Source organism: Xiphophorus hellerii, unplaced genomic scaffold (genome assembly GCF_003331165.1).
Source record: "Xiphophorus hellerii strain 12219 unplaced genomic scaffold, Xiphophorus_hellerii-4.1 PGA_scaffold_85__1_contigs__length_250000, whole genome shotgun sequence".
NCBI classification, from domain to species: domain Eukaryota; kingdom Metazoa; phylum Chordata; class Actinopteri; order Cyprinodontiformes; family Poeciliidae; genus Xiphophorus; species Xiphophorus hellerii.
The window spans coordinates 237,754-250,000 of NW_022587660.1; the positions used below are offsets into that span (position 1 = coordinate 237,754).

General features: G+C 36.6%; 1 protein-coding gene across 2 annotated transcripts in view; it reads left to right on the forward strand.

Annotated features, from left to right (window-relative positions):
* LOC116716736 (endothelial PAS domain-containing protein 1-like) overlaps nucleotides 1-5,909 on the forward strand; it is a 47,833-nt gene extending 41,924 nt beyond the window's left edge. For both annotated transcript variants that reach the window (XM_032557558.1, XM_032557557.1), the window contains exon 15: nucleotides 15-5,909. In XM_032557558.1, the coding sequence (XP_032413449.1) occupies nucleotides 15-166 (152 nt within the window). In that variant the 3' untranslated portion in view covers nucleotides 167-5,909. The remainder of the gene's footprint in view (nucleotides 1-14) is intronic.
* The last annotated feature ends 6,338 nt before the right edge of the window (nucleotides 5,910-12,247 follow it).

Genomic DNA, 12,247 nt, shown 5'->3' on the forward strand with positions numbered 1-12,247 from the left:
ACGTCCTCTTCCAGGCATAGCGAGTCGTTTGCTGGGCCCTTCGTTTGAGCCCTCCTGCTTGCCGCAGCTGACCCGCTACGACTGCGAGGTCAACGTCCCACTGCAGGGCAACCTCCACCTCCTCCAGGGCTGTGACCTGCTGCGAGCCCTGGACCAGAGCACCTAAAGCCCGCCCCCTTTCACCGACTCAAACCCACCATAAAGCCTGGATATCACCTCTGAGCCTCAGCCTGCAGTCCGTGACTTCTGCCTGTTCTCTGCCTCTGAACCTCTTGGGGCCGACTTCAGAGTCCTGAGACGAAGCTACTTGTAGAGCACAGTATCCATGACCACATCCTGCCTTACTCAGCCCCACACCCTTCTTCCTGCCCTGCCTCTAGTTCTCAGCATAAACTAAAACATGCAGTATAATACCAGGCCCAAGCTACATTCATGTTTTTTTCACCCTAAAATACTGCGGCATAAACTGGACGCAGGCTGAGTGGAAGAGCGACCAACCAACACCAAACGGGTCAGAATGGGGAGGAGAAAAAGGTCAATGCTGGTATTTAACAGATTATATCATGTTACTCTCACTTGTGTTGTGTATTAAAGTTTTGTCAGGATGTCTGGAGCTGCAGCTGCAGTCCCAGGCCTGCCTTCTCTCAGTGTAGCTTTGAGGAGAACATATTCTCCTCAACACACATTGTGCTCTTTTGTTGTTTTTGTTGACAGACTTTAGCCTTTCTCACCAGCTCGCATCGTCTTCGAGCTGAGGCACCGTAACACAAACTGGTCACAGCGTTAGACCTCTATTAAATCTACTTTATATTTTTTACTTTAGCCTTCATTGGTCTGTACTGATGTGATTCCTTCTACTTTTATTAACCAAACTGAATATCTTAATTGAATTGATGCAACACTGCTGTATTAAGACTAGCCTTCTCATGTATTTTGGGTTCTTACTCAGCCAGCTAGTAGATTCTTCTGTTTGTTTCTCATAGCTGTATAACTACATACATGTACTCCTGCGTAAGTTAAATATTAGACATTTCTGTCTTAAATCAGATTATTTTGAATGTGTCTGTGTTAATCTAGAATAACATCCTAAATGACAACAGGGTATTTTTTTTCTTATTGTGCCAATTTTATTCACCAAATGTTCAGGTTACACATAATAATTGGATTTGCACACATTTTTACATGAGATAAAAAGGCAGCAGTGACGTCCACAGATTACTAGGGAGGGCAGAGAAATACAGATCTGTTTTTATATTTCATGGTTCTAGAATAATTAAATCCATATGATTTTCGTTCCATTACAAATCAGAGATTTGTTCCTAATTTCCGATGTCTAGTTTTGTTGTGTTCATAAACTTTCCATCGCTAGCGGACATTCATTAGGGAGCAGAGACAACATACCAAAACTGAGTTTTTATTTTAAATTAAGACAAAATGACAAAACAGCTTCTAGCACTTTGTGTTTGCTATCATGGTTGCTTGCATTACATAGCTACATAGCTAACTAGTTAGCTCTTATTTCATCGGTTGGTGAATCAACTCCTGGTTAGTTCGTTCATTCAAATGTCCCAGATGGTTGCTGTAGCAGCCTATATGAACAGTCAACATGTCTTTGTATAAAATATGGTTTTCTTTCTAGAAGCTTCTGACATCACTGAGTTTGCCTGTTAGCTGCATACTTACTAATCTGATAAATGTCCTTTTTTTAAATTTTATTCCAAGCTATTCATCACTCAGTTAATCAATCTAAAATTGTACAATAGCGGTCGATTTGTCTGTGCATCTCTTGCTTTTAGTTTCCAATTGAAGACTGACTTAATATATATATTTTTAAATCACTTGACTGAAAAAAGAATCAGTAAATAATAATTTTCACCTAAAGCATTAAGTTTAAGTTTTAAGGTTTTGTTTTTTTAGCTCTAAAATGTTACGTAAACTGACCTTTTTTCATAGTCAATTGCATAAGAGAGAAACATGAAAGGAATACATGAGTATAACTTTTTAGTTTTTGTTTTCCAAATACTGAAAAGGAAATGAACAAATACAATGGTGGAAAAGGCAATTTTCAGCATGGGGAAAAGGTATAAATAAAAGGAATGTGAGATTGTAAAAGAATTTAAAGGTGTTTTTGACAATCACTCAGGTTAATCAGAGGGCGTATGGAGGGACTGAAACGGGCATCTTGGCCAATTAGGAGGGCACTTTAACCATGTAGAAATGTTTGAGGGTGTTATGGGTTCGGCTTGTAGAAAAAAAGTCATATAGTTTCAGTCGTCCCTGTAGAGCACTGAGGTCAGGCCATGACTTCTGTGCTCACTGCTGTGCAAACCGGACAGAGGAAGAAGAAAATCCCATATTTTTCACATTAAAAGTGAATGTTATAAAAAAGCAGCAGCTTGTGAAAGCAGAGTTTATATATTTTACAGTTATCGGACAAGGCCAGTTCCTGTTTTATTCTCACCAGAGTGGCTGCCAACACCAGAGAGCTTTGTTACAGAATATTATTATTGCTCATAAGTTCATTTCCACCCTGATAATGTCAGTATGCCTTCAGTGAAACATATTTCTTTCCTTTTTTCTTTGTTTTTCTGTGTCTCGCTGTCTGTTTCTGAAGCTAATGTCTCTGTGTGGTGATCACTTTTAAAGTATTGATCTTTGTACACATACATGTTATGTATTTAAAATCAGAACTAATGTTGAACATGGTGTTTTTAGTGTCTAATGTATCCTGGTACTTTGTTCTCAGTCAACCCTCTTTCCATAGATGCTGTTTAGGTAAGAACTCTCTCTGGGCCAATTCCTGTCGTCCCGTTTCCGTGTTGTGGTGTTGGGCCCCACCTTTTCCCTCCTCCACCAGTTTTCTTTCCTCTCTTTTATTCTGAAATATCTGTTGAATCTGTTGGCTGGCCAGTACTGTTGTTGTTCTTACTTTACACAAAAAAGAGGACAAAAAAACAGATCAGAGTAAAAATGTTGAACATGTGTTTTCTAAGTTTCACTTTTGAGATATGTAGCATTTTAAATATTGTAAGGACGGTGAAGTTGCCACATAATTGCATAGTTTTCAAGTTGCTTCTATAAAATAATGGTGCTTCATAGACCATGTATGTGTCATTTTTAGTACTTTTATTACATGTTTTGGACTCACTAACACTGATTTTTTTTTGATGTCCTCTTCTTCTTTTTTTTTTAGTAATTAGTATTATTTGAACCCATACAATGTGCCTTATCATGACATTATGTATTGAGTTCACCCTTCAAGTGCACAGTTTGCTCCCTCTAAAAAGTCGACTAAATCCTTCAGCTTCAGCAGTTGTTAATTAACAAATAACTTTTGTGAAAATATTTTTGGTTACTCTGCTCCAACAAAATATTTAACATTTTGCATGTGAAACAGCAGTACCGTTATTATTGTTATTATTGGTTTTTGCTATCAGCTAAAAATTTAAAAAAGGACTGGAGATTCAAGTGGGATATCTGTAAAGCAGCAACCTGCAGGCTAGCCAGATTATCAGGTTAGAGTTGTTCATAAGGAGCAGAAGAGACAAACAGCTAAAACATTAACCGCAAGAACTGAAATTCGTGACATCTAAGAATCTAGGAATCACAGTTAAATTAGTAAAAGGGTAGTTATTTTTATAACTTTGACTGATGATTTAGTTGTTCCTTCACACATTCCCTAAATATCCAATAATCCCAAGTAAAATAAAAGGAGCTCAGTTTATATTACATGATTCCATTATTTGACATTTCAGAAATAAATTTGCTTCATTTAGAAAAATGCTACGTTTTACAAATAAAAAGTTAGATGAGAGGTTTTTTTGGCCTTACTGAAATTGGTTGATATGAAGCTGAAATTGTAACACTTTTTTTCTGGATGTTGCCATGAAAACGAAGACGACAGGAAGTGGTTGGAGCATGATGGCGCAGGATGTTTTCTAGTGACATATCACAAGAACAAACTTATTCATGTCTAGTTTTAACTGTGTTTCTTAGTTAATGGAAACCTAAATTGCAACACTGTGTTGTTTCAGTGACAAAGTTTTGTGCTCACTGTAATGTAAACGCAGCTGCTGATGAAGCAGAACTTCCATGGAAACAACAAATGAGAAGTCAAATGAACTTCTCATGGAAATGGATTACTTAGCTCCTCACACAAACAGGAATCTGTCAGATTGGCTGATGAAGCTGCTCTTGTTTGAAAGGTTTTAGGATTAGCAGGAAAAGATTTGACTGCAGGGAGAAGCTGAACTTTTATTTCAGTTTGGATGAATGCTGAAGTGAGGATTTCTGGCAGTAGTAATGGCAGTTAGGTGTAAGTACTGTATGTTACAGTTAAAATCTAGCAAAACTTTATTTCCTTTAAGAGTTTAAAGAAAATCATCAAACAGGCCTCTTTTTGTTCAGTATAACACTTTATTTTACTCTAATTGCAAGCCAAATATTATGTTAATTGGGGAATATAAGCCAGTATCACACATTTTATTGCAGATTTTATACTGTAAAAATAACCTCATCTTACTTCAGAGTAAATAAATCAATGTTCAGTTGAAAATGTCTGATAGTTTTGCTAAATTTCATTTGCATTACACGCATCTGAGGAACAAAATGGAAGACAACTGAATGGAATGGAAGACCCTTTCAAATTAACACACTTCCTGTTTGTGGTCATGTTTGGTTAAAACTAAATAAAACAAACAAAAATCAAAGTATGCCATCAGGTCACATAATCTAAACATGAATGCAACCTTCAGTTGTTAAGATTTTACTTTTATTTTTAAACATTGGTGGTACCATTCTGTGTCTGATGTAGGCCAGCCCCCAAATACAGTAAAAGTCAGAGCAGGATTAACTTTCCTCTATGTTTTCACAAATGCACCTAAAATAGTTACTTCTACAAAACATGAGAATAGTTTTAACACATTAACGTTTTTCCGCTTTGTATATCACTTATTTTTCTCTACACACCATCTTGTTCTATGAGTCCATTTTTATTTAAAGCAAGAACACAATTTTATCTCTAATCAAATAAGATGTTCCTCGTCTTTCAAAGTGGAAAAAAAGTTATATCTGTTTCTGGAATTATGTATAGAATTATGTATAGAATGTAGAATTTTTGAATTACTCAAATAAGTTTCCAGTAAAAAAAAAAAAAAAGCACCTTACTAGATATTTGTTAAGATTGTTAGTTGTTGAAAATAAAAGTGCAATATTGTCCAGTTGATGTTTTTGGAGACCAAAGAGGGACGACTGACAGGAAACCAGCATGGTGAATAAAAATCAAACCAGAACAACGCCTGAGATGGATTCTGTTGTTCTTTAATCAGCTCTTCACATTAAGACCACATCAAAACAATGAGCTGCAAAACTGTATGTAGAAAGGTTTGGCCAAGCAGAAGTTGAATTAGAAACATTTCCCTAGAGGAGAAATCCCACCTCCCATTTAGATGAGCGTCTGCTCCTACAATTTCAACCAGAAACAAAGTTTTGAGAAAATTTGATCAAAGAAAACAGAAAAACAGCAATTTTATATTTAGAAATACAAAAAAAAAAAAGAAACACTTTGGAATGTAAAATAGACAAGACATTGGCATTGTATTTAACTCAACATACTGTGCTCCTTGAAGGGTTTCCCCAAAAAGTGACAAATGGATGTGGCGTGAAGCCTTCCTCTTCCACTGACTCTTCATCGTTTTTCTTCTTCCCACTGGGATCCATGTCCAACTACTTGTTTTCTGCTGTTGTCATTGTCATACCATACAGTTATATGAGCTAATTCAGATATATTTTAATATGCTAAATTTCATAATGATCTTATAATATATTGTTATCATTATGGGGACTTTAACCCAGTAAGAAGTTTGTGTTTCTGCACTGATGTCTTATTAAAGCATACTGATCTTACCTAACAGAGACTCAGTGTGTTTATTGGACTATATTTAGTTTGAATTGATGTTCTACATGTTGTTTTTATCATTAAAAAGTCAATTGTAATAAAATTTATTATCATGACACAAGTTTGTTTTGACTTTGTAAGTTGGACTGGTTAACCTTTCACCTTTCACCTCTGAAAACATTTATTGATATCTTTAAAATGATAGTGGCACAAATTAAAATGTTTGCAGCACAAACATTTGACGCCAGTTTCATTTGATTTAAAGAAGGGGGGGGGGGATTGTGGGAGGAGCAGGGGTTTAGGGGTAAGAGGTGAGGCGTGTAACTTCACTCAGGTGTTTCTCCAGGGGTGTGGATACTTTTTCAACAAACTGCACAGAACAGTTTACAATTGTTGGCCAGTGTTGGATGCTTCAGTTGCATTTCACTTTGAGAACAAAAATAGTTACACATCTAAGGAACAAAAGGCAACATAGCATCAGAGGACTATGGCAAACAATTACAATGTTGAAACCAAAGACTAAAAAGTCTCGCTACGAGCAGCCGTGCCAACACATCCTGATGAGGCTTATCAGCCTGAATTCACTCTGCTTTTATGTGTCTTCTGCACGTCTTCCTTCCTCTGTAGGAAGACAGGAACCCAGTGTTTTTTACACACACACAAAACAAGCATGTAGCCCGTTCAAAGAGAAGCACAGGTAAACATCACACACACACACGCACACCCTTTGTTCCAGCTTTTTCCAAACTTTTGTTTCCCTCAAGCAGGGAGTCAGAAAAAACATGGTGGAGGTAAAAAAAACTGGGAGGAACCGACAACTCAGGCTGACCAGCTTCCTCTTGTTTCGGGTTTCTGAGGCAACTCTTTATCCAACGGGCTGCTGCAGAACAATTCGTGCCACACCAAAACTTTCTAAAAACTCCCATACTCACCACATGTCTACTGGGAGGTTTAGAAATGTGATGAAGTGTTTGGTTTCTGTAAACATGTCATCATGTGTCAAACGTCTGCATCTGCACATGGCAGAGCCACAGGCGGGCAGATGCATCTGAATTATGAAAAAGAAACACAAACACTGTTATGCTCACATGCATAACAATGACAGAAACAGACAATTACGATTTATCTTATACATTAGTAGAAAAAAATGAAATGAAACAATGTGTTTTTCTCCATGTGGTATGATTTTGTTAGTATTTTTTTTATAAAACTTTTTAAAAACTAGGAAAGACTTTAGATTAATCTTATGAAGAAATGTGAGGAACAACAATCCATGACTCAAACATGCAGACAGCTTGGCAAAAATATTGAACTGTATTCATATTTTTATCACATTAAACCACAAACCTCAATGCATTTACCCCAGCTTTTATGTGGTAAGCACAAAATGGTCCAAAATAGTTTTGTTAGGTAGATTAAATCTACTTTGGCAGAAAATATTCAGAAGGAAACACTTAGACTTCTAAGTATTACACTTTTCAGATTTGTAAAATATTTTCTCAAAACCATTTCTATGATTTTCTACATTTTTCTTTGTTGTGCCCTACTTTGTGTTGGTCTATGAAAAGAAAATTCCTAAAATGAATTGAAGCTTGTGGCTGTTATGTGACTGTGAAAAACATTGCATGAATTTTGCAATATACTGCTGCCCTGACACCTTCTACCGTTAACGGTAAAACTCTTCAGAAGGACTGAGTTCGTTGCAATGTCATGATGGGATCTGACTCATCTTATTTCAATCTGCCCTGACTGTATGTTTATTGGCATGCCTGCATGTCCTGTGGGACCTGCGTGTCTTGGGACTGTTGTCCTCTGAGCTGATCCGAGGACTTTCTGTTTACTTTGTGATTCTGTCTCAAAACATACCGCAGCATGGGACTGTTCCCCCCAGCAGAGCGCCGATAAAACTGAAAAAAGCAAGCCCTTTCCCATGTTAAAGGTCAGATGCCCGATGCAAGCTGAAGATTTTCTGTGCAGCTAGCTAATTTATCCCTTACAGCTTTTGGTTTTTCCTTCAGATGCTTCTCTTCTAAAAAATATGCTGAGTTTCAGGCAAAACCAGTTTGAAAGTCTCTTTCACAGCTGAAATCAATCCTCTTTTGAAGAGCGTAAGAGTCACGCCAGAGTCTGTACTGTGGGATACACAAAGTGCCTAACAGAATGTCTTACTCCATAATCTACATTTGTATAAGATAAAAGTCTTTGTTAACCTGATCACATTATTGAGCCAAAATCCCAGCAACACATGTGATTTTGCATTTCAGCTGACCTTTGCCGTTTAACTTTGGCTGCAGACAAGCCTGTTTGCAGCCAAAGTTCAACACATAAAAACTGTCTGACTCTGATGTCACCAAAAATAAAGATGAAGGTAGAGAAAGATCCTGAAGACTAAGAAATGATGCAGAAAGCAGACCTCACTGAAACAGTCAGCATTCGATATGTTAACTCTGGATTCCAACTATTTTGGTCCTTTTAGTGAGAAAGAAACACAATGGCTATCTACCGACTCCTAACTATTTACAAACTGAAGTCTTTTCTGGGTTTTTGTTGCCTGTGGGAATGCTTTCATTCGTCATTCATACAATACTTGGCCAGATCAAGCCTTTTCAGCCTAGAATTGTATTATCAGCAATTGTTCTGACATCGGAAGCACAAAGACAAAGAGTTTACGTAACGATTACTCAGTCATTCAACTGTTTGACCCTTTTCAATCCCAATTTGGTCTGATCAGGAACAGGGCCACAAAATAAATCTTTTGATGGGATAAGGTCAAAGGGCTTGGATTAACAGAAAAACACAACGTGTAGACAGAAAATTAAAGTGATCATGGATTAAAATATCCTAAAGTATCTAAATAATAATATTATTGGCTAGGATACAAAGATATATTGATGGTATTTTTACAATTCAAACCACACATTTACACTGTATAAAAACACATAACTTTATTTTCTTTCATTCACTTTCAGTGTCCACCTGTGTGGTTCCTCCCTTTTTTTCAAAATCACCAATGGTTCTGAAGAACAGCTAGTCCAAACCATGCACTGTGCGCATGCAGTTTGATTAGCAGCAGACTGCATTCGTTGATTTACGTCACTGCATGAGTGAAGGCAGACTCTTCAAACAACAACGTATCAACCACCATTTTCAATCTGTGATGAAACCATAGCTGGTGAATCAGACTCTCCGTCAAAATCTTTTTTATCAATTGTGGGAGAAAAGCTCAAATGGCATCAACTGGATGACCCCATCCAGTTGATGCCATTTGAGCTTTTCTCCCACAATTGATCACCCGGCTCGTCCATCTGTGGGATCGGCTAAAGCCAGTGACACACACAACTGATGAGACTATTACTCTCACAACAGACGCATCCCACCTCAGACTGTCCTTAAACACCTACGAGAAGTCAACTTGGTCAAAATCAAATTCCTCAACCTGACTGTCAATCCGCTACAAATACCTGATGTTATTTGTAGCGATGTTATCAACTTACTGATATGAAGATCAGTAAGTACTGAAAATATATTTTGAGTTTCTCTGTATGTTGCGTAACCGAAATGTTCATAAAACTCTTGACATGGGCATTTATATTTTTGTTCAGTGTAGAAATAATGTTAGTAATCCTAACTGACCAAAAACAGGAAACATTTGGTCTGGCATGTTTAATGTCAGAAAGTGAAAAAAAGGAACTATCAAATATAACATCAAAATGTGAAAACAAATCTTGTTGACTCAACTAGTTCTTTCACTTTCCTCACTATCTGCTCTACAGTCCCAGTTTCTATCCTTATCTCCATGTTGCTTGCAGAAACTATGAATATGACGTTGCCAGAGACAATAGGGGACAGAAGAATGTCAAGAAGAGCAGCTTCCCCCATGGAAATCCCAATGTGTAGGAATTAAATACACATGTGTTTAACTGCCATAAGATGTGTTTGTCCACATCTTATGGCAGTTCATAGAATGCAGCACCAGCTTCAGCACATTGTACTGAAGCTTAACTTAAACTTAAAGGCTTCATATCAAGCATATTTTAATATCAGGCAGAGATGTTGTTAGTACAAAAATATGTTTTCAAATTATCTTTTATAAATGCCGGCCGCGGAAATAAATAAATTCAAAAATAGTGGCTGGCCAATCAAAAATTAATCACATTGATGACTCACCCAAAAGGTCACAAATGAACTCTGAACAGTCTAATTAGCCTTAGTGTCCATAAAGATGTCATCAATGGGCCAATGACCAAAAAGGACAAAAAGACCGGTTTCATATTTGTCAAAAAAGAATGCTTGATGCTTCTTGTGTCAGTCAGTGTCAGTCCCAGAAAAAAATATATTTCTGGGACTGACACTGAACAAAAGTGGAAGTCTTTGGAAACATTTTGTAAAACACTTTTTAAAATTTATTTTCAAAAACAGTACGAACACAACACACAGTTGGTGTAGTTAAATATAAACTGACATGTGAGGAGGTAAAAGAAAAAAACAAAAACACACACATAAAAAAAACTCTTTCTCTGGATGAAAGAGAGAAAAATAAACAATAAAATAATTAAATTAAATAACTAAATACATAAGTACATAAGTATAAAGCTAGATCACTAGATCAGAATGTAGATTCTGGCAGTGATCTACGTCAATCATTTGAATTTCTCTCTTAGACCGCAACCCCCTTGCTCCATTATTATTATATTATTATTATTATTATAGTCACAGTTCTGATTAAAGGCCAAAGGGCCTTTGAGTTTTCAATTTTGCCATTTAATTTTGCAATTAGACTCTCCATTGGAAGAGTGGCATTTACCAAATATTTCCCTGTACCATCGAGTTACCGTAAGAGGCTTATCACAAATCCAGTTTCGCAGAATACATTTCCAGCCTAATAGTAGTTTATTGGTCAGCAGGAATTGTGTATCTTTTATTATTTTATCTGGAGAAGACAGCCCCAATAGACACTGCCCTGGATCTTTACAAACTCTATTCTTTATAGTTGCACTGATCTCTTTAGATAGAAATTTTATTAATCCCTTTGGGATTTTCCATCAGGAAAATTGTAGAGTTAGTTACACATTTCCAGAACCTAGATATAGAAGGGCATTCCCAGAAAAGATGAAAATAAGTTCTTGTCCTTGTCCTACATTTGGGACACAATGGTGATCAATTGGAATTTATTTTATTAAGAAAATATGGAATCCTGTGCTGTCTATGTATTCATCTATTGATCTAGATCTATTCATCTATTGAATTTCTTTAAAATTATTACTCAAAAACAAAGAATGGGATAATTTAAAGCAGTTCTCCCAAACCTATTTCCCATAGACCTTGCCAATCAATGTATTATTATTGTCAAATAGATCTGATATTATTTTGATACCTTTTTTATGCCAGTTTCCAAATACTGCTGAATTCACTCCTGGGAGGAAGTCTTTGTTGTTGACAATTGGTGTAATATGGGTACAAGAATCCTTCCTGCTAATGTAACTGTTCATATCTTGCCAAATTTATCCTGATACATTTGAATGAGACTAAACCTTTAGTTTTGCCTTTTGTAAATTAGCTTGAAACAGGTAAGTGTTCCAAGCCTGAATTCGCTGATCAGAAGGAATGACCGAAGGCTTTTGGCAATGTAGTTTATGTCTAGTCAGACTTATAGAAACATTTTGCTAGGTTCTTACTTCACTTGGTCTCAATCTGACCGTAGACGAGGATCACAGGATAAAGAAAAAAAACACAGGAAGGATAAAGAATGATTAGAAACCAAATCTGCAGCATTCGCCTGACACTGAAACTCTGAATAAGGAGACGTCAATGAACGTGTTGAGTCTTCATTGTCAACAAGCAGAAAAATTGGTTAAAGATTGTAAAAGACATTCAGTCCGAGTCCGGTTCCAGCAAGAATCCACAGTAGGTCAATAGTTTTTACTCCTAATTTGAGGTTCATCTGGAGATAAATATTTCTCACATCAACAAAGCAGGTGCTATCAAAGTAGATTTATTGAAACTGATTTTGTTCCCATTGCTCAATTTTTGAGCATATTTTGCAATGAATAGCATCTTTAGTCCTAAAAATGTATAGAATTATTTTCCATTAAATTTTATTTGTTAATTAAAGAAGTCCAACAGGGGACTTTATCCTTGAAGGACAGGGTTAATTCATCCAACTGAGAGAACTGGATGCTCACAATGTAGAGATACTGAACATACATGTCTTCAAAGTCTTGTTTCTATAGTTTCAGCCACAGTTTCTACTGTGGGTGTCGTGTTTTCTTTCTTTTGTAATTTTTGACAGCAGGGTAGAGCTCGCAGTACCTCTTTTGGACCCTTGGTCATGAAGATATAAAGGAAGGGGTC